The 21863-nt window shown below is 34.6% G+C and overlaps 1 protein-coding gene across 1 annotated transcript in view; it reads left to right on the forward strand.

Moving 5' to 3' along the window:
- Positions 1-21863, forward strand: part of scat (VPS54 subunit of GARP complex scat) — a 253813-nt gene that overhangs the window by 48098 nt on the left and 183852 nt on the right. Inside the window, exons 8-9 of the mRNA XM_067094594.1 lie at positions 4147-4273; positions 6974-7228. Coding sequence (XP_066950695.1) covers positions 4147-4273; positions 6974-7228 — 382 coding nt within the window. The remainder of the gene's footprint in view (positions 1-4146; positions 4274-6973; positions 7229-21863) is intronic.

Consider the following 21863-nt stretch of genomic DNA (forward strand, 5'->3'; position numbering starts at 1 on the left):
ATATATATATATATATATATATATATATATATATATATATATATATATATATATATATATATATATATATATATATATATATATATATATATATATATATATATATATATATATATATATATATATATATATATATATATATATATATATATATATATATATATATATATATATATATATATATATATATATATATATATATATATATATATATATATATATATATATATATATATATATATATATATATATATATATATATATATATATATATATATATATATATATATATATATATATATATATATATATATATATATATATATATATATATATATATATATATATATATATATATATATATATATATATATATATATATATATATATATATATATATATATATATATATATATATATATATATATATATATATATATATATATATATATATATATATATATATATATATATATATATATATATATATATATATATATATATATATATATATATATATATATATATATATATATATATATATATATATATATATATATATATATATATATATATATATATTATATATATATGGCTCCTTGGTATACAAATTTAATTTGTTCCAAATTCCGTTTCATATAGTGAAATGTTCGTATATCAATCCGATTATTCCCATGAGGAATACTGTAATGGGAATTTAATTAATTCGTCCCACACTCAGGAACTTCCCCATATCCACCTGTTGTACCTACTTAAATACAATTGTTTTAAGCACAAGCACAATTTATAGTTTAATGATAACCATATTCAACAAAATAAATAAAAGAATAATGCTTTCACAATAAAATTCAACATAAGAGATAAACAAAATCATATGTTGCAGCGGTGACACACAGCTGACCTAAGATAGTGGGAGGGAGCTTTTATACTGTTGAGGGGAGAAGGAGAGACAGTAAAAACATTACTGTACGTATGTAAAAGCAATAATAATTCGCATAAAAAAATAAAAGGGAATTTTACAATAAATTTAGCATAATGATGCAATATAAAAGCAATCAAATGCAACACAGTAACAATAAAAAATCAAAAGAGAGTCTTACCTTGAGCGAGTGTATGGGACTGTGCTGAGTGAAACAGTAGAGAGGAGAAGGGGATGGTGGTGGGGTATTGGTGGAAGATGCAGTCCACTTCCCATTGAATTCCCAGCTGTACCACTGGGACCATGGCTGATTTTTCTCTTTCACTACATTTCCCCTGAATCACTTCTTTTTGTTTCAGTAAAATACATATCTAGTGGCACTTGCTTTTATGGTTTTTTACTACTAAAAGTAACGCATCCCCACATCATGAAACACAGCTGCACCACATTCAGCTTTTTCACGCCTTGGATTGTTTGTTTAAATTACTTCCTTGTGAAAAGTTATTTGATCTCTTTCCTCTTCTTATTTACATTCTTTACTTAAATGGTTAAAAAATGATTGAGGTAGTACGCCATTATAATATGAATCGCTCGACTATCGGAATAATTTTTAAGAACAAGGATAGAATTATGGAACACGTAAAAAGTGCTGTGCCATTGCAGTCAACAGTTATAAATGAGAAAAGGGGGAATAGTGGTAGAAGAAATAGAAAAACTTATGGGTGTCTGGATGGGACATCAGAGACAAATGTGTACTGCATAGCCTCTTGCTGATTCAGGAAAAGCTAAAAGCCTTTCCGATGACTTAAAGGCTAAGTCTGGTGAAAGCGTAGGAGATGAAATACTTGCTGCAAGTCGTGGATGTTTTCATCTTTTCAAAAAACGTGCTAACTTGCATCACTTATTTGTTAGCTGTGAGTCAGCTAGCACGGACAAAGAAGCAGCCAAAAAATTTCCCAAGCTACTCGAGGAAATAATTGATAAGGAAGGTTATACCCCTCAGCAAATTTTTATTACTGACGAGACAGGCCTTTTCTGGAAAAAAATGCCAGAAAAAATGTACATCAGCTGTGAAGACGAAGCCAGGATTTAAGGCGGTGAAGGGTAGACTAATTTTACTGCTGGATGGCAATGCATTGGGAGACTTAGAGCTAAAACCTCTCCTCATGTATTGTGCGGCAAATCCACGGGCACTGAAAAATATCACAAAAAGTTCTCTACCCATAATCTGGATGTCCAGTAGCAAAGCCTGGGTTGCTCTTGCTGCATTTGAAGACTGGTTTTTTCATCACTTTGTTCCTGAAGTCAAGCTGTACTGCCTTGAGGATGGGATTCCTTTTAAGATTCTCTTAATTTTGGATAATGCCCCTGGTCGCCCACCGCACTTCGATGATTTCCATCCTGATGTTAAAACTGTTTATTTACCCCTTAACACAACTCCACTCATTCAGCCAATGGATCAAGGTGTAATAGCAAATTTCAAGAAATATTACACTCGCCGTAAATACAGGCAAGCATTAAAGGAGGTAAATGACCCAGATGTGACCTTACATGACTCCTGGAAGGGTTACAACATTTACGATTGTATAAAGAATATTGATGCTGTATGGCATGAAGTAAGTAATGTAAACATGAATGAGCATGGAAGGCCTTATGCCCACAGTTTGTAAGTGACTTCAGAGGGTTTAATCAAGAAGAGGAGGAAAAGGGAATCGTTAACAGTCTCGTTGACATAAGTGAAAAGTTAAAGCTTGACTTAGGGGAAGAGGACTTTGAAGAGCTGTTTGTATCCTGGAACCAGAAGAAAATGAGCCTCTCCATCTCCATTACTATTAGGTTGAGTGTTTTGGTATGCCTCATGAGTTTAGGTGCGTTTATCATTGCTTTACAGCCCCAAGTCCAGCTTTACTTCAAGAGCCAGGCCCATGTGCACCTTTTTGCAAGACAGACTGAAGATGTAAACATTCTACCTACTTTAAAAAAAATTGCACTTAACCTTTTTCACTTGAAAAATCTCAACACAGTTATTCAGAATTCATTTGAAGATTAACAGACATTCAATCATCCAAAGTCCTCAGGAAATGTAATTTGATATTAACAATAGCTCAGTGTGATGACGAGAGGGCAAGAGTCCTGCAGTCATCCGCAGCACAAGTTCTGTCAATGCTTCAGCGTCACCCCTAGAAAGGAAGTGCAACAGAAGAGAAAAAAGAGATGGCGTAGATTCACTGGCCATTCCCAAGGGATTTTCACACATCCTCTGATGGTTCTTCTTGTTCTCAGCTTAATCATTAGTTGGGGTTGCTATTTTTATTGAGCTACCTCCAACTGTTTCTATCTTGAAAGGCTCATTTCATAATTGTTGTGGCATGTGTTTTATGGATGGATACCTGTTCTGACTCCAACCTTCCCAATTTGCCTTAGCTTGGGACTGGCACCGAGTTGTGCTGGCTTTCCCCCCCTGGTTGGCTAGGTTCTTAGTTTGAAAGTGATATTGTCAGAGACTAGAAAAGTTCTAACATTATAAAAAATAATTTTGATTGATGAATTTTATACAGCAAATACTATTTATACATAATAAGGTTTTGGCAAATGATGAGAAAGGGAGGAGAGTGGTTAGAATAGCCTGTGAAAAGTATATTTGTAATAAATAGTTTCCATGAATCCTTATGTGCATGAAATTAGTAATTTTGTAGGATTTACACAGCAGATGAAGCTTAGAATGTATCTGGGAGGTAATTTATACATTTTGAGGAGGAAATTCTTTAACTTTTGTATTTTAAGGAAAATAAGTAGTGATACCCTTCTTGGAATTCAGGATGATATGTTAGTTAGTTATAAATGATTTGTTTAACCAGACCTCCGAACCCTTTTAGGGTTCTTCTCGGGCTGGGAAAGATGATATGTTGACTTTCATGTTTTTATTTTACTTTTTATGTCTGTCTGATCAGTGAAGTGTGTTGTCTAAATGGGAAAATGGTGTAACCTGTTATAGGTTGCATTCCATACTTCTATAAGAAGAAAATGTTTCTTTTGACCAAAAAATTTTATAATATTATTTTGAAAGATTTTAATGTGTGCCAAATGTTTATTGAATCCTGATAAGGCTGATTAATAAAAAAAATTTAAGACAGTTATAGTATGATTTCATTAAATAATTTATCTCTCAGCAGTGCCTTGCCCTCTGTCAAATTCCTGTGCTTATGTTTGTTCCTTTGTATTTTCAGACACCTAAGTTCAGAGCTTAGTGAACATGAAAAATTAATTGACAAGATGGTTTCAGCAGATTTCATAAAATACATCACTGAAGATCTCAACAGACCACTCGAAGATACTAGACCCTTGCTCGAAGAAGTATGTTGATTTAATGTATTAGATTTTATTAGTTTTGCTTTGGTACCTAGAGTATAGCTATTTTCTTAGTATTAAACATTTGGCATAATTTCCAGTATTTACATTTTTTATACACATAACCCTTAAACGCCGAGCCTCTATTTACAAAAACCTCTCCTGTATGCCGGTGGCGTTCGGGAGTTAGCGCCGAAGCGGAAAAAATTTTTTTTCAGAAAATCACAGCACGCTTAGTTTTTAAGATTAAGAGTTCATTTTTGGCTCCTTTTTTTGTCATTGCCTGAAGTTTAGTATGCAACCATCAGAAATGAAAAAAATATCATTATCATATATAAATATTGAAATATATGACAGCGCAAAAAAAATTTTTCATATATAATTTTATACAAATCGCGCTGTGAGCAAAACGGTTAAAGCTAACGGGTTATTTTTTTTTTCTTTGTATTGTACAGTACACTAAATTGCGATGATTTTGGTAGATAACAAATTGTAAAACGATCAAAGCAACACAGAGAAAATATCATCACAAAATGATGCATGAATTCGTAACGCGTGGATGTAAAAAAAATGTTTTTTTCAAAAATTCACTATAAATCGAAATATTGTGCTAGAGACTTCCCGTTTGTTGAAAAATTAAGCTAATTGATTGAATATTACTAGACTGTAAGTGTTTTAGCTTACAATTGCAGTTTTCGACCATTTCGGTCAAGTTAAAGTTGACCGAAAGTCGAATTTTTTTCTATTTATCGTGATTTATATGAAAATATTTCAAAACTGATAAAAGCTACAACCATGAGTTATTTTCTGTTGTATTGTACATGAAATTGCACGCATTTTCATATATAGAACTTTATGTAACGACTAATATAAAACGGTGCAAACATTACGACAACGTGTGAAAGAATTTCTGAGATGTTGGCCGAGTTACCAGCGCAGAGCGTAAGGAAAATGTTTTTAAAAATTCACCATAAATCGAAATATTGTGCTAGAGACTTCCAATTTATTGCAAAATGAAGGTAAATGATTGAATATTAATAGAATGTAAGAGTTTTAGCTTACAATTGTGTTTTTTTACCATTTCGGTCAAGTTAAAGTTGACCGAAGGTTGAAATTTTGGCAGTTATCATGATTTATGTGAAAATATTTCAAAACTGATAAAAGCTACAACCATGGGTTGTATGTTGTTGTATTCTACATGAAATTGCGCACATTTTCATATATAAAAGTTTATGTAACGACTAATGTAAACGATGCAAACATTACGACAACGTGTGAAAGAATTTCCGAGATGTTGGCCGAGTTACGTGCGCAGATGTAAGGAAAAGTTTTTTTTTTTTTTTTTTTTCAGAAATTCACCATAGATCAAAATATTGTGCTAGAGACTTCCAGTTTGTTGCAAAATGAAGGTACATGATTGAATATTACTAGAATGTAAGAGTTTTTAGCTTATAATTGCGTTTTTACCATTTCGTCGAGTTAAAGTTGACCGAAGGTTGAAATTTTGGCAGTTATCGTGATTTATATGAAAATATTTCAAAACTGATAAAATCTACAACATGAGTTATTTTCCGTTGTATTCTACATGAAATTGCGCACATTTCCATATATAAAACTTTATGTAACGACTAATATAAAATGGTGCAAATATTACGACAACGTGACAAAAGAATTTCTGGTGCGGACGTAAGGAAAAAGTTTTTTCAAAAATTCACCATAAATCGAAATATTGTGCTAGAGACTTCCAATTTGTTGCAAAATTAAGGTAAATGATTGAATATTACTAGAATATAAGAGTTTTAACTTAAAATTGCGTTTTTTTACCATTTCGGTCGAGTCAAAGTTGACCGAAGGTTGAAATTTTGGCAGTTATCATGGTTTATATGAAAATATTTTCAAACTGATAAAAGCTACAACCATGGGTTGTGTGTTGTTGTATTCTACATGAAATTGCACACATTTTCATATATAAAACTTTATGTAACGGCTAATATAAAACAGTGTAAAACTTACGACAAAATGATGAAAGAATTTCTGAAATTTTCGGCCGAGTTACTGCGCGGGCATAAGGAAAAAGTTTTTTTCAAAAATTCACCATAAATCGAAATATTGTGCTAGAGACTTCCAATTTGTTGCAAAATGAAGGTAAATGATTGAATATTGCTAGAATGTAAGAGTTTTAGCTTACAATGTGTTTTTCGACCATTTCGGTCGAGTCAAAGTTGACCGAAGGTTGAAATTTTTTGTAGTTGACATACGGTACGTCCACTCTGCACCCAACAGACAATTTTAGTCGACGTATGATACGTCCCGTCGGCGTTTAAGGGTTAACTGTCTTTTCCTTTTACTATTGTTGAATAATTACTTTATTATTCCTCTTTTTAGTCTATAAAATATCCATGGTTTATCACAAAATTATTTGAAAAAGTTTGTTTCATGGAAAATTTATGGCACAGCAAATTAGCCTGCTCCTCTATAATAATAATGGGAAATCAGTGAACAGGCTTATATAGTTGTTTTTGTACTTTGCATTCATTGTTATGTCAGGGAGGACATAAAGAAAAATGCTGTATGATGCAGTGATCCTTTAACATTGCTAATGTACTAAAAGTGGATTAGACTGTATTGCTCAGTTGCAAATTTTGTGACTGTTCAGTCCAAATTTCATGTTTGTTTACATTTTAATTATGAAGCATCTTTTTTTAGGATCAACTAATTGCCGTTGTATTTGGAGTACTGCGGCTTCAAAAATTTGATTTCTTGGACAGTCTTCGAGAAGAAATTTATACTGCCATAAAAGCAACTGTAAAACAAGGGGTAGCAGAAGCAGTGAGCCAAGTTGAAATTGACCAGGAAACAGCAAGTGTTGCTGACCAGGCCAAGACCTTGTCCATTAGTGCTTGGCTTGCTCTTCTGTCAACGATCACTTCAAGGCTCAATGTAGTTATTGCTAGAGTTAAGGTATGTTGGTTATTAGTACTGTGCCTGTTATTTAACACTGAAACAACCACCAATGGTACCTACAGTACCTAGAACGACCAAGCAGTCAAAATGACTGTACACTTGGAAACCACAATTTCCGACCCACCTAGGTCGTGCTCCGAGTTTATGAGCGAGGCCTTTCTGGACAGATTCTATCCTCCCCCTCCCCCCTTTCCTAACTACAACCCGGCAGTTTCGGTATTTTTTATGTGTTTCGATATTATACAGGTTGTAGAATTCAACACAGTGTTGTCTATATAATCATACCATGACTGCTTTGCATTATATGCAGCAGAATCATTAAAAAAAAAAAACACCCAAAGCAAAACCTGGAAGAGTTCAAAAGGTGTTCGAGTGTGTTTCAGTCCGTGATAGTTGGCGTTGCCTGCCGTCCAGAAAGGCCCCGCTCATAAACTTGGAGCATGACCTAGGTGGGTCGGAGATTGTGGTTTCCGAGTGTACATGTATTTGCATTGCAAGAGTCTACATTTTCGCATATTAAAACATCCTGATTCATTGGTGTATAATTATTTATAGTACAGTAAGTAGATAGAATAAAAATGTTGACATAAGCAGCCATATAAGGTTCCACAAGAATAAAGTTGACATAAGTAGTCATATAAGATTCGACAATTATCTCACGAAAAACTTACTTAGTTTTTATCAAACCTGAAATAGATAAAATATTATGATTTGCTACTTTGGCTGCACTGAAATAAGAAATATATTGTAAATAATTACAAGATTAAGATTAATTGGAATGACAGCACTGTCAAGTGACCACATTCCTGTTTCTATTGATAGTCGTTATTGTCAGTGTAGCGAAGGTTTATTGGTATGCATATATTCTTACCTTTTTGGGTAGTAACAACATCTGAAATGAGATTCAGTATAACATAATCTGTATTTGAGTACCATTGCATAAAACATATTTTATTAATTTTTCTTGGACTTTAAAAAACAATTAGTTTTTACATTAAAAACAAATGACTGAAAAATAAATAAAATATACCTGTGCAAATACACTGCTCCCCCAATTTTTTGCGAGGATAGGTTCCAGACCCACCTAGGAAATGCAAAATCCCATCTAATGCTCATAACTGCTTATAACTGCCTGATACCCTGTACCCCTTAAACTAAAATGCTTATAACTGACTGTTTTAAAATGTCACTGCCTAATTTAGTTCAAACAAAAATATACCTTAAATTATTGTACTAAAACAATTTAATATCAATTCAAACAAAAATACACACAAAACCATCATCCCAAAACACCCTAAGTCATCTTAGATTAGTACCCTTTTACAGCTGTTACTCTTATGTATATATGCCCCCTAAAATGCTTATAACAATGATGTACTAATTGTAAAATTAATGTAAACACAAAAAAATCTATAAAATGTGTAATGCAAATTAAGTAAATGTAATGCAAATTAAAAAATCTGTCTTACAGAATATTTGACAACCAATCAAGTTACCCCTGTATACATAAGCATAGCCGTTTTCTCTCATCTCATAGTACAGGTATTCCCCTACTTACGATGGGGTTAGGTTCCAAAAAACCCATCGTTTGTTGAAAAAATCGGAACTCGAATATGGCCTAGCCTACAATAGGGTAATCAGTACCATCTATACATATATGGTAGCCTAGCCTACACTACACAGTATACTTTATACATATATGGTATAGTAATTATTAGTGTCAGCTAATTCTGCAGGTTCAATGCAGACTGACATGATAAGTCAGTATAAAGAGAAATTGAATAACAAACAAGGCCTGGCCTGCACTTTCGTATATCATATACGGTAGCCTAGCCTACATTATACTTTATTCTATTTTCACATAACACCGCCGTATTATACAAACATCAAAATAACGAATGTGCATATTTTCCATGGATCTTTTAAAAAGTTATGCTTTACTACACTGTATCCAATCGTGAATATTCTTATACTGCTTTTGCATTATAAATTCCGATCATAGCGATCAAATGTTTTGGTTTCGGAATCGATCACGTGGTCTTTATTTCGATGCATTTAACTCGGTTCAGAGGGGATTTCTTGCTTCTAGTTAGCGTAAATGAATCTCTAGATACTTTATTTATAAGGGTCATATGTATTTTTCGTTATACGAAGTGTTTTTATGTCGAAATATAACTTAAATAAGTCTCATTGTGAAATTATTTTAGCCATTTTTTTCGTTAGTAGATGACGTTGGCGGCTGGCCGTTTGTTTTGTGTAAACAAAAAAAAATCAAGATTCCGTTTGCTATTTTCTCTTGATTTCATCATCATACCACGAGCTTTTCGTATGTATCTTTTATCGGCGTGAAAACAGCAGTAATATGTGTTCTTTCATGTCCAGTAGTTTTGATTAAAATACTTTCCAATTTTATTTGCGGTCGAGTTTCATCCAAGTTGCCAATGTACGATAATTTATAGTCATTAGCAGCTTCAACATTCTTTTCTCAGCGTCAGCTACAACTTGCAGCTTAATTTTACTGCAGCAGTATATTTCCTTGCCGATCTTTTCTCCAAAGCGGATAAGGGTAGTGTAAAAACATATCAGTACTTAACGTCATTTTTAACATAACTACGATAATTGTTTAACCGTACGATGGTTGAAATACAAGCAAAACAGTTGTTATCCGATTCGGTTATTAGCAAAACAACAGAGTCTCGTTCGATTGTTTATGGCTGTACACATTTTTGCAAGAGTATAAGGTTACTAACAATGCTTTTATTATTGTCTTACTTTTTTAACTAGAAGATGGAATAAAGAGATGGAGGAAAAGAAGTTGGTCTATTGTAAGTTGGTCTTTCTTGCTGCCTGATTCTACGGCAATTGTAGTGTACGCTGTTGCTTGTGCCCGCTCAAAATTTAAAAATATTTTCTAAATATTGTCGTACCGGTATTAATTGCTAACTCCATCGTAAACTCGAATTATCGTCACTCGTGCACTACCTGTATTTACAAACGCACAAAAATTGCAAACAAACACTGACCTATTTTAACTTCCGACACAATGAGGGCAAGTGAGGTCAGCTCATTGAATTAATGTACCTATTCCAGCCTCTCGGGCCAACTTATCGTACACCGTACGCTGCCTGATTGTACGTTGTTGCCTGCGCCAGTTGCCCGCGAAATTTAAAAATACGTATTTTCAAAATATTGTATCGATATTAATTGCTAATCCCATCGTAAAAGCAAATTATTGTAAGTCGAATTATCGTATCTCGAGCACTACCTGTATTGAAGTCATCCAGTTTTCTTTATATATTGGTAAAAACAAAATTATCAATAGTTCGCTTTTTTGGTAGAGCAACACTGTTTATTCACTAATTACTGTATTTTTTCATACTGTGTTCGTGACTAAATACAGATTTTTTGGATAAAAATAATTTACAGTGTACTTTCACTGTAGTAATGTTATCTACAAAATCCGCGAATTGGTGAAAATTCCCTAGCGGAAACATGAATAATGTGTTCCACAAAAATCCGCGACAAAATGAAGCATGAAAAAGCGGGGTAGCACTGTAATGGATTGTCAGTTTAAATTTTCTTATTTTCTTCTTTAGGAGTACTGTAATGTCAGTTTTTTCAAGTACATTTTTTTGCAAAGGAGTTTCCTGAACACCTTGCTTATGCATATACTGTATACAGATCTCTTACATTGGTGGCACATGCCTGAAGTTTTATTTCCATTGTAGTATCCTACTTGGCACTGTTTTATTTTCTTAGTAATTATGGAAACATCTGCTTCAGCATCAATATCACTTTCACTTCTATTTACTGTGTTGCTATTTTTTAACGTTTTCTGAAGTTCTTCAGCTAACTGAAGAAGGGGATCACGACAGGAGAGTTTTTGACCTGTAACTTTTCTGTAAAGAACTGATGCATCGATGTCTGCTTGACAAGTATATTATAAAATACTAAGACTGGTCATCTTCATGAGGCTGCTTTACTGCTGTACAACCGAGCCATTTGATCTGCAATATAATCTCCAAACTTCAAAGAATTACAACAGTTTGTAGTTCCAGGAATTTTCTTTGCATCATTTCCAATATCTACAGTTTGTTAATGCTGCAAAATATGAGTACATTTTTGTTTGGCTACATTGTTACACCATCAGAGTGCAGTGATTGTTTTTCAGCACTTGTCTGCTGTACAGGTTGTCACTTGAATTTTTTAATGTATGTGGAAATCTCTGTTCGAATAGGATTTACCATCCCTACAAGACTAATATTTTTAGCTTGTAATTTTTCTGCCAGTTTTATTGAAGTGAAAAAATTATTCTTTCTCACATTTTTGCCTTTTCTAATTTTTGGTTTTATTAGCTTGAGAACATATTCGGAGAGTGGTTGATTTGCATGATGGCTGTGGTCTTTACCAAGATATGAAATTCCATTGAGCATGTATTTTGATTTTACATCAGCCGCTAACCAAAACTTAATACTGTACAGTACTAAACTTGCATAGCTGGCTGGCAATATACCATATGAATGGGCACCTACATCTTGTCCATTATTATTTTATTTGATGGTCTGTAGCAAACAACACATCTGTCCAGAACTTCAGAAACCAATGCAAGTCCAGAACTTCAGAAACCAATGCAAGTCCAGAACTTCAGAAACCAATGCAAATCTGTCGGTTTGCAATCGAGTGGATCTGTTAATCTGACATCAAACCTAAGAAATCTTATTTCTCTAAAATGATTTCTTACATTGTTTGACAGAAAAATGGAGGTCCCCAAGTTTTTTTCATCAAAGATGTTATACTGGCTGTCCTTTAGGAAGAATTCCTCGGGCATTGTAATGCCTATTATCGCATACACCTCTTCAAATGATATGCCCCAAGAATCATTCTGCATCTGCTTCATTTTCTTCTTCATGAAAAGTGTAGACCCCCACTTTTAGATGCTTTACTTTGTCGCGGATTTTTGTGGAATGTATCTTTCAATTTTACACGGGAAGTTTCACCAATTCGCTAATTTTCCATGGACCTTATCTCTAAAATTATCACTAATTCGCTTTTTATAATGTAGAACAACACTGTGTTTTCACTAATTACTGTACAGTATTTTTTACTAAAAGAGAGAGAGAGAGAGAGAGAGAGAGAGAGAGAGAGAGAGAGAGAGAGAGAGAGAGAGAGAGAAAACTGGTGTTTACATCAAAGTGTAAGGACAGTATACAGTAAATGGATTTTGTAAATGAAATAATGTTATATTGATATTTTGCTGTGTTTTTTTATTAAAGGATATATATACAGAGAGAGGGAAAGAGAACTGTGGTTTTTACATCGAAGTCTGAGCACAGTATAAATGGATTCTGTAAGTGAAGTAACATTTTATTGTTGTTTTGCTGTGTTTTTTATTAAAAGATTTGTATACTCAGAGAGAGAGAGAAAGAGAGAGAGAACCAAGGTTTTTATACATCTAAGTCTAAGCACAGTAACTAGCTGGGGACGAGACTTGGCAGGCACATTTAAACTATAGCTGGGGAGGAAAGTAAGAATGTTGGTGCTTACGACATTTTTGAAATACATTCATCAGAAATTATTCCCTGGTTTATGAAGCATGTTCCAGGGTTATTACACGTTATACGCCGATCTGACGGAAGAAATGTGGCTCCAAAACGGCATAATAATAAAAATTTGGAGGTTTTTTTGATGAAAAACTCAACAAAAATGCAGTCCACATTGTTTTCAATACACCCAAAGCATTAAAAGTGAGGCTTTCTTAGGATTTTTGACGATTTTCGACAATTTTTCGGTTTAAGACACGGTGTAGGAACGGAACCCCTGTCGTAAACTGGGAACTGCCTGTATTTTTTGTTTAAAGATATGTATACTGAGAGAGAGAGAGAAAAAAAAACTGGTGTTTACATCAAAGTGTAAGCACAGTATAAATGGACTATGTAAATGAAATAATGTTTTACTGATATTTTGCTGTTTTTTTTATTAAAGGATATGTATACAGAGAGAGAGAGAGAGAGAGAGAGAGAGAGAGAGAGCTGTGGTGTTTACATCAAAGTCTAAGCACAGTATAAATGGATTCTGTAAGTGAAGTAACATTTTATTGATGTTTTGCTGTTTTTTTTATTAAAGGATGTGTATACTCAGAGAGAGAGAAAGAGAGAGAGAGAACCTATACATGAAAGTCTAAGCACAGTAACTAGCTGGGGACAAGACTTGCCAGGCACAGTTAAACTATAGCTGGGGAGGAAAGTAAAAATGCGAATGTTGGTTTTTTGTTGCCTACGTATGAAATTCGGATTTTAAATATTTTTATGGTGATAAATTATTCTCATGCGTACTGTTATAATGTGTGTGATAAACATAGTCAACTAAACTTGTAACGAAATACGGTACAACAAATCAAAGCAAAACAATATGGTAACATGTACCTACTTACGCACTCACTCACTCGATATATTGAACTTTTGGGTTTGTTTATTTTTGTTTTTTATGTCTATTGTACATAATTGATATTTCATTAAAGGATAAGTACAGTACTTACAATGAGGTTAGGTTCCAAAAACCCATCGTTTGTTGAAAAAATTGTATCTCGAATATCACCTAACCTGCACTAGGGTAATGAGTACCATCTATACATATATGGTAGCCTAGCCTACACTACACAGTATACTCTATACATATACGGTATAGTAACTATTAGTGTCAGCTAATTCTGCAGGTTCAGTGCAGATTGACTTATGATAATTCAGTATAAAGAGAAATTGAATAACAAACAAGAATTAGCTTAGCCTACACTGTGGTATATTGTGTACATATATGGTAGCCTAGCCTACATTTTACTGTACTCTATATTCACATATTGTATTATACAAACATAACATAATGAATGTGCATCTTTTCCATGGATCTTTTAAATAGTTATGCTTTACTATACTGTATCCAATAATATTTTGTATATATTCTCATATTGCTTTTGTATTATAAATTGTGATCATAGCGATCAATGTTTTGGTTTGGAAGTTGATCGTGGGGCAAGTTTATTTCGCCACATTCAACTTGGTTCAGAGCGCTTTTCTTGCTTCTAGTAGCGTAAATGAATCTCTAGATACTTTATTTATATGGGAAAAGGATATTTTTTGTTATACGGAGTGTTTTTAAGTTGAAATATAACTGAAATATGTCTCGTTGTGAAATTAATTTAGCTATTTTTTTCGTTAATAGATGATGTTGGCGGCTGGCCATTTGGGGGCATGTTTGTTTTGTGTAAAAAAGACTCAAGAATCTGTTTGCTATTTTCTCTTAATTTCATCATAATACGAGCTTTACGTATTTTATCTTTTATCGATGTGAAAACAGCAGTAATATGTGTTCTTTCATGCTCAGTAGTGTTGATCAGAATACTTTCTCTCCAATTTTGTTTACAGTCGTTTCATCCATGTTGCCGATGCACGATAATTTATCAGCTTGAACATTGTTTTCTCAGCTTCAGCTACAACTTGCAGCTTAAATATAGCAGTATGTTTCCTTGCTGATCTTTTCTCCATAGTGAATAAGGGTGTAATGTAGAAAGGTATCAGTCCTATTGTACTTAACGTCATTTGTAACATAACTACGGTAATTGTTCAACTGTATGATGGTTGGATGAAAAACAAGCAAAATAGTTATCTGATTTGGTTATTAGTAAAACAAGAGTTTCTCGTTCAGTTGTTTATGGCTGTACACATTTACGCAAGAGTATAACGTTACTAACAATACTTTTATCATTCTCCATTACTTTTTTTAACTAGAAGATGGAGTAAAGAGGTGGAGGAAAAGAAGTTGGTCTGTTGTAAGTTGGTCTCTCTTGCTGCCTCATTGTACACTGCTGCCTGTGCCCACGCGAAATTTAAAAATATTTTCTAAATATTGTCGCATCGGTATTAAGTGCTAACCCCATCGCAAAATCAAATTATAACTCGAGCACTACCCACTGATACAAATTTGAGTTTTAGAGTTTACTTACAAATGCACAAAAATTGCAAATGAACGCTGACTATTTGAACTTCCTACATAGCAAGAGCAAGTGAGGTTGGCTCATTGAATTGATGTACCTATTCCAGCCTCTCCGGCCACCGTATTGTACACTGTACACACTTGCCTGCGCCAGTCGCTCGCAAAATTTAAAAATACGTAATTTCAAAATATTGTCATATCAATATTAATTGCTAACCCATCGTAAAAGTGAATTATCGTAAAACGAATTATCATAACTTGAACACCACCTGTACAAATATACAGGCAGTCCCCAGTTATTGGCGGGGGTTCCATTCCGATGGCGTGACAAGCAAAAATCGGCGATAACCACAGTTCAGCGATTTTCAGTTCTTATCGGTGCCAGTAACCGGAGATCGGCGCCAGTACCAGATTATCAGTGCTGATAAGCGGAAATTGGCGTATATCAGCACCGAGAAGGGGAAATTGGCGCATATAGTGCCGAAAATCACCAATTTTTGTCGTCAGACACACCCTGTAAAACCGGATTGCCAATAACCGAGCCCACTGATAACAGGGGACTGGCTGTATGAGAGAGAGAGAGATTCTCTTGTCGGAGAACTTGCTACTGGCAATTTTGTGTTGCCAACTGTCATGATCCAAGAATTTTTCTAGGTTCTTTCAAACCCTAAACAATAATGTTTCAACACCAGCAATTGAAATATGGGAAATGAATATAAGAAGAAACTCTCATAACACTACAACACATTTATTCACAACCTTATTTACAAAGAAAATGAAAGTTTCCCCTTTGCTCTCATTCAACGTAACACTAAAAAAACAAATCTAAGCAGTTATAGATAGGGGAACAGGTTGCAAGGTAGAGCAATCTTAATGCTTAAATGGTGAGTTGGTGAGTTATCCTTTCGCGGCTGGGGTTTCAGCTGAAGAGATGATGCTGGCACGATGACCTCAGGCTTGAAGACGTCACAGAAGGGTGGCTGGGAACTCAGCAGAGTTGTTGCTGGTACGATATATAAAACTTTATGTAACGGCTAATATAAAACGGTGCAAAAATTACGACAAAGTGACGAAAGAATTTCTGAGATGCATCGCTGATGCTTTGTAGTGCGAGAAGAAAGAAATTCGCGCATGCGCAGCTTGGTAACGCTTGTAAATAAAACAACAGCGTGATCCGTGAACTCCCAGCATCCCTCTAGGCGCGTGATGTAAAATCTTTCGCAAAATAGGCCTATAAACACTTCTTTCTCAGACTAGCAGGACTTATTTATCTTACTTAGATGTAATGTCAAGGTATCTTTTTCTTTGTCCCAGTTCATACCTAAGACCTTATGAGTTGTTTGTTCTCTGGCACTAATCAGGTATGCTTTAGCAGTAGTTTGCACTGAGCCATTATTACTCGTCCATTCTTTCAGATTTAAATGTGCCTGTGCAAATATCTTATTTGCTTCAAAGAAAAAATTTACCAGTTCATTATCATCATTGCTAGTGAACTGCAAGTTATCTACATATAGTCCTCTTTTAACCTTTCTACGTCACCTTCTGCTGTAGATAGGTGTTTCTTAATTGTTGCTTTCAGCAGAAAGGGAGAACATGTAGCTCCAAATAAAACAACTCGAAACCTATACACTAACAATTCAATGTTAGGGTCTGTTGGATCTTCCAACCATAAAAACTTAGTACAGTGAACCCCCCATATTCGCAGGGGATGCGTACCACGCCCCCCCGTGAATAGCTAAAATCCGCGAATACTTAAAACCCCTCTAAAAACACTTAGAATTGCCCATTTTGATCGCTTAAATCAAGAAAAACCCTGTAAAAATGCTTATACCTGAGTATTTTAATAGTTTTATCACAAAAAGTGCATTTATTCATGAAAATTATATGAAAATACAGTAATTAGTGAATATTTCTCAGTGAAAAATACAGCGAATGGGCGAATTTTCTGCGAAAAATGGCTAGATATGTTCCACAGAGAAACCCGCGAATGCATAAGTCCGCGAACCATGAGAACACGAATACCGGGGGTTTACTGTATAGTTTCTATCTTTTTCCCTGAGTTTCACCATTAAAAGTGCTTTCTTTATGTCACTAATACAGGCAAACGATTTTGTTTTAAACTGCAGCAGAACTTTGAGCAGGTCAGCTGTTATATTTGGTCCCGTCCACAAACAATTGTTCAAGCTTAACCCACTTTTCCCATGTCTGACCGAACGGTCAAATACTATCCTAATAGGGGTTGTTGAGCTGTCCTTTTTAACACCATGATGTGCCAAGAAATGACAGTCTTCCTCTGTTTTAAAATATTCCACTCTCTCTCTCTATGAATCTCCTATCCTCCTGATCTTTCAGGATTTTCTGGTAGTGTTCTAGATACTGAGTGTCCTTTTGAAACTTGACACACTGTTGTTTTAATCTATTCAAAGCCAACCCAAAGTTGGAAGTTAATTTCCTTTTACTGCCTTCCCAAAGTAATGCCACAACATACTGTTTGTCAGTTTCAGAATAAATTGTAGTACTCTCAAAGTTCTCCAATACATTCCGTTCCTGTTCTGTTATTTCACTGCAGTCAATACCTAGATGATCTAAACTCCATATAGTTTCAAGATCTTCCTTTAAATGAGTAGCCCCTTCAGCCTTAATTATGCTGTCAGTTTCCACTGCCAGTTTTAAAATGGAAACATGAGTCTCCTTGGTGGGAGGAGAACTACGTGTTCCGGTTACTATCCAAATATGGTTGGTAGCAGTGCTAAATTTTCAAATTTCCTAAGCCCATGGTATAAGATATACACATTGTCAACCCTATTAACAATTCAAAAGGCAATTGCTTATCTACAGGTAGATCAAAATCTTTTATCAGCCAAACTGATTTTCATTCTACACAACGACCTTAAGTTGTTCTTAATGTCGAATTTCTTCATATATTCTGGTATCTCGTCTACCACTATACAATCCATATTTATTAATCTACCCCTGTGAGGTACAGCGATGTTCACCATTTCATATTCCTTAACTGGTGTAGAAGTTAAGTAACCTCTCAATGATATACTTTCAACTCCCTTGCTTTTATAGTGGAGTCCCTCAAGAGCAGATTTCTTTATAAATGATCTTGTGGCACTGGTATCTAACATCCCTCTCTTTCACACATTGCAACTCTGTTACCCGTTAGGGTTATTGTGGCTATTGGTAAGATCGACTTCCTAGTCGTCTTATTACCCTGTCAAGTATTCGTCAAAGAGAGTGTTCCAACTTGTACCCACCTACCTTAGATTTATTTGGTTGGTTTCAATTGCATATAGCACTATGATGTCTAACAGTGCAGCCGTTATTACAACCTTGCCTGTCACAGCCAGAACTTAAGTGTTTATTGGATGTGCATATTAAACACAAACCCAGAGTTCTGAGTCTTTCTGTCTTTCCTCCCGTGGTTACATAGGATTGATTTACAATGTGTCCATATATGATTGCCTCCACAAAGTGCACATCCCTTAACCTGGTTTACCGTGGCTTTGTTCGTACTTTCTTTAGGTCTTACCAATGTTTTCTTTTGGTCACAGATTGTCCTTGTTCTACTGCGAAAGGAGATACCGTTATTAATGTATTAACTTTTACTGGTTCAGTCTGTGGAAAAGCTCTCAAACTGTGTATTTCTTCTTCAAGATTTTTTGTAAAGGTGTCAAATTTAAGCCAATCTTCTCCACACCGTTTTATTATTTCACTTATGCTACTAGGTAGTTTGGTGTAGAGCAAGATGGTATACAATTCACTCAATTCCAGCTGTTCACTCTCCAATGATCTTATGCAGCATTCGAATTGCGCTCTAAAACCTTGTGGCGATTCTGTGTCTGCCTTGGGAGTCTCAGTTTGGAAAAGTTTTCTTACTAAACGCAACTTGATTTCGTCTTTTCTGCCATAGGTCTCTTTTAACAAGTTCATTGCTTGTAAATATTTATTACCTTCTAATTTAAAACCAGATATCAGTTCCAGAGCCTCACCTTCCAATAGGCCCTTTAAATAAGAAAACTTCTGTATACAGTGAACCCCCATATTCGTGGGGGATGCGTACCGCACCCCCGTGAATAGCTAAAATCCGCGAATACTTAAAAACCTGTCTAAAAACACTTAGAGCTGCCCATTTTGATAGTTTAAACAAGAAAAACCCTGTAAAAATTATTATACCTGAGTATTTTAATAGTTTTATAACAAAAAGTGCATTTATTCATGAAAATTATATGAAAATACAGTAATTAGTGGATATTTCTCAGTGAAAAATACCGCGAATGAGCGAATTTTTGTGAATAATGGGTAGATGTGTTCCACAGAGAAACCCGCGAATGCATGAGTCCATGAATTGTGAGAACGCGAATACGGGGTGTTTACTGTTTTCTCAAAGTCAGTACGTTGGTGTACTGATACTTCATAAAGTTCCCAAAATGAATCCCATTCCGATACATCATCATCGAAATGTTTGAGGTCTAATTTGGGTAACTTTACACTAGTTTTAACAGGCAATATCGGTGCACTAGGTTCACCTCTTAGAGCTAGAAGACTCATGATGGAGGAGTTTAGCCTGTAAATATTAGTGCCTATCTTTAGGCTATATTCAGCTTGATTCGTAATTGGTCAGGTTGTCCTCCAAGATCCATTGGATCCAATATTTCATTATCCAGTTCCTGGATTTTCTGCAAATATTTCTTCAAGAAGTCTTTCAATGAAGAAATACTATTGGTATCACCTGCATCAATAGTGGTTTCAACCCTTATCACAGACTTAAACCCCCCCCCCCCTAATTCTTCCAGGTCAGACATCTTAGCCTATAATTTACAAACACCAAATATACAAGTTCTTAATTACTAAAAGTATACAAACTGTGTTATGAACCACTTTTGGTTCTACAGGTTCCGTTGCTCAAAATTAAAGAGATGGGACTGGAATGGCTGGAGGGACCGGGGACAAACCACAGAGGAGGGTGCAAAACAAATTCCAAAAATACCTTAAGTCTAATTTATTACATACAAATGTACATATTTACAATTGAGTACAGGTTTTAGGCAGTGAAAAGACAGTGATCATTAACATGACCACATTTAAACCCAAATAAATGAATCATTAAATAATTAACAGTAGTCAGCAGACAGAGCAATAATAAACATTTATAAATGAAAATAAATACTTAATAGCAGCCATCAAAAATCAGTGAACATCAAATTCAATAAATAAATGCAAACAGCAAATTTCCAGAGCCATACACTTGCTCTACACTATTAAATATTAATGAAATAAACAATCATAATAACATGTTCAATTAAATAAATAAACTCAATGATAGGCAGTATAACAATACTGGTGACATATCACCAAAGCAGCATAAAACAAAAACAGACGAATTCCAAAGAATTATCAAGGCAGTCTTCTACCGCCAACCAGAATAAACATAAGACGTAGTCGGTTGAATCATCGAACACAGCAATTAAGCTGTCAAAACAGGAACGCATCCTCAGCACAGATGAATTCGCCGACTTGTCGAGACAGTCTTTTACGGACCAAATATCCTCTTGCTGCTACTGCAGAAATCAAAACACACGTAGAGGACCTCATCCTCCCGCCGAAATAAACACGTCCACCACACCTGTTACCCAACAAAGTAACTTCCCGCTGCTCTATCAAAACCCACTGCTGCTGCCTGCTTGGCTGAGCGTTGCCAAGAAACCGATCTGTCTGCCACCCAGAACCTGACTGCTACTGTCACTCACACTGTGATAGGTGAAAACTCGCCAACCTGACAAAAGCACTGGAGGGCAGGAGAAACAAGGAAACTACCTAAGCAAGATCGTTCCAGCAAAGAAGCGACCGAACCTGACAACTGCCAACTCCAAAAAATATATATACCACATTAGCAAATATAATATTTAAAAGTTGGCTACACCTCTTCAAATCAATCAATGGTAGATCACTACTACATATATATATATATATATATATATATATATATATATTATATATATATATATATATATATATATATATATATGTGTATATATGTATATGTGTGTGTGTGTGTGTGTGTGTGTGTGTGTGTGCCCTTGACTACACATACATTTATACAATGCACAACATAGGGTTTTATTTCAAATTAAATTTCACCTAAGTATCCCAAAACTTAACATAAACTTCAAAAAATAATAATTTTATAATAATATTTCCTCTTCATTACCCACAATTTACAAAGAAGGAAAAAATAAACAATTTACAAAGTGGAAATGCATCAGTCATCATTTGCCTAACCTAACTAAACCTAATGTCTGGGTTGGCGTGAGCACAATCTGGTATTTACCAATCTGACTGAAAGCGTAAGCATCTGGTGCTTCACAGAAGTGACTCGCCAGTGTCTTATAACTATCATATTGAAAATGCACTCTGTCACTGGCAAAGTCTCTTTCTACAAAGTGATTGAAAATAAAAGTTATTTCTTGGTTTCTTTTCAATAATTGGTTCAGTAGATTTTTTTGTGCTCGATATCTATCCCTAGGGATGTTTCAAGGAGTGTAGCAAATCTCTATACTAACCACCAAAACCTTACAGTTATAGATACCTTTCAAAATCTCTACTAGTCCTAAAATCTTATTTTTTTTTACCTTATTCACCA

The sequence above is a fragment of the Macrobrachium rosenbergii genome, chromosome 51 (genome assembly GCF_040412425.1).
Source record: "Macrobrachium rosenbergii isolate ZJJX-2024 chromosome 51, ASM4041242v1, whole genome shotgun sequence".
NCBI classification, from domain to species: Eukaryota; Metazoa; Arthropoda; class Malacostraca; order Decapoda; family Palaemonidae; genus Macrobrachium; species Macrobrachium rosenbergii.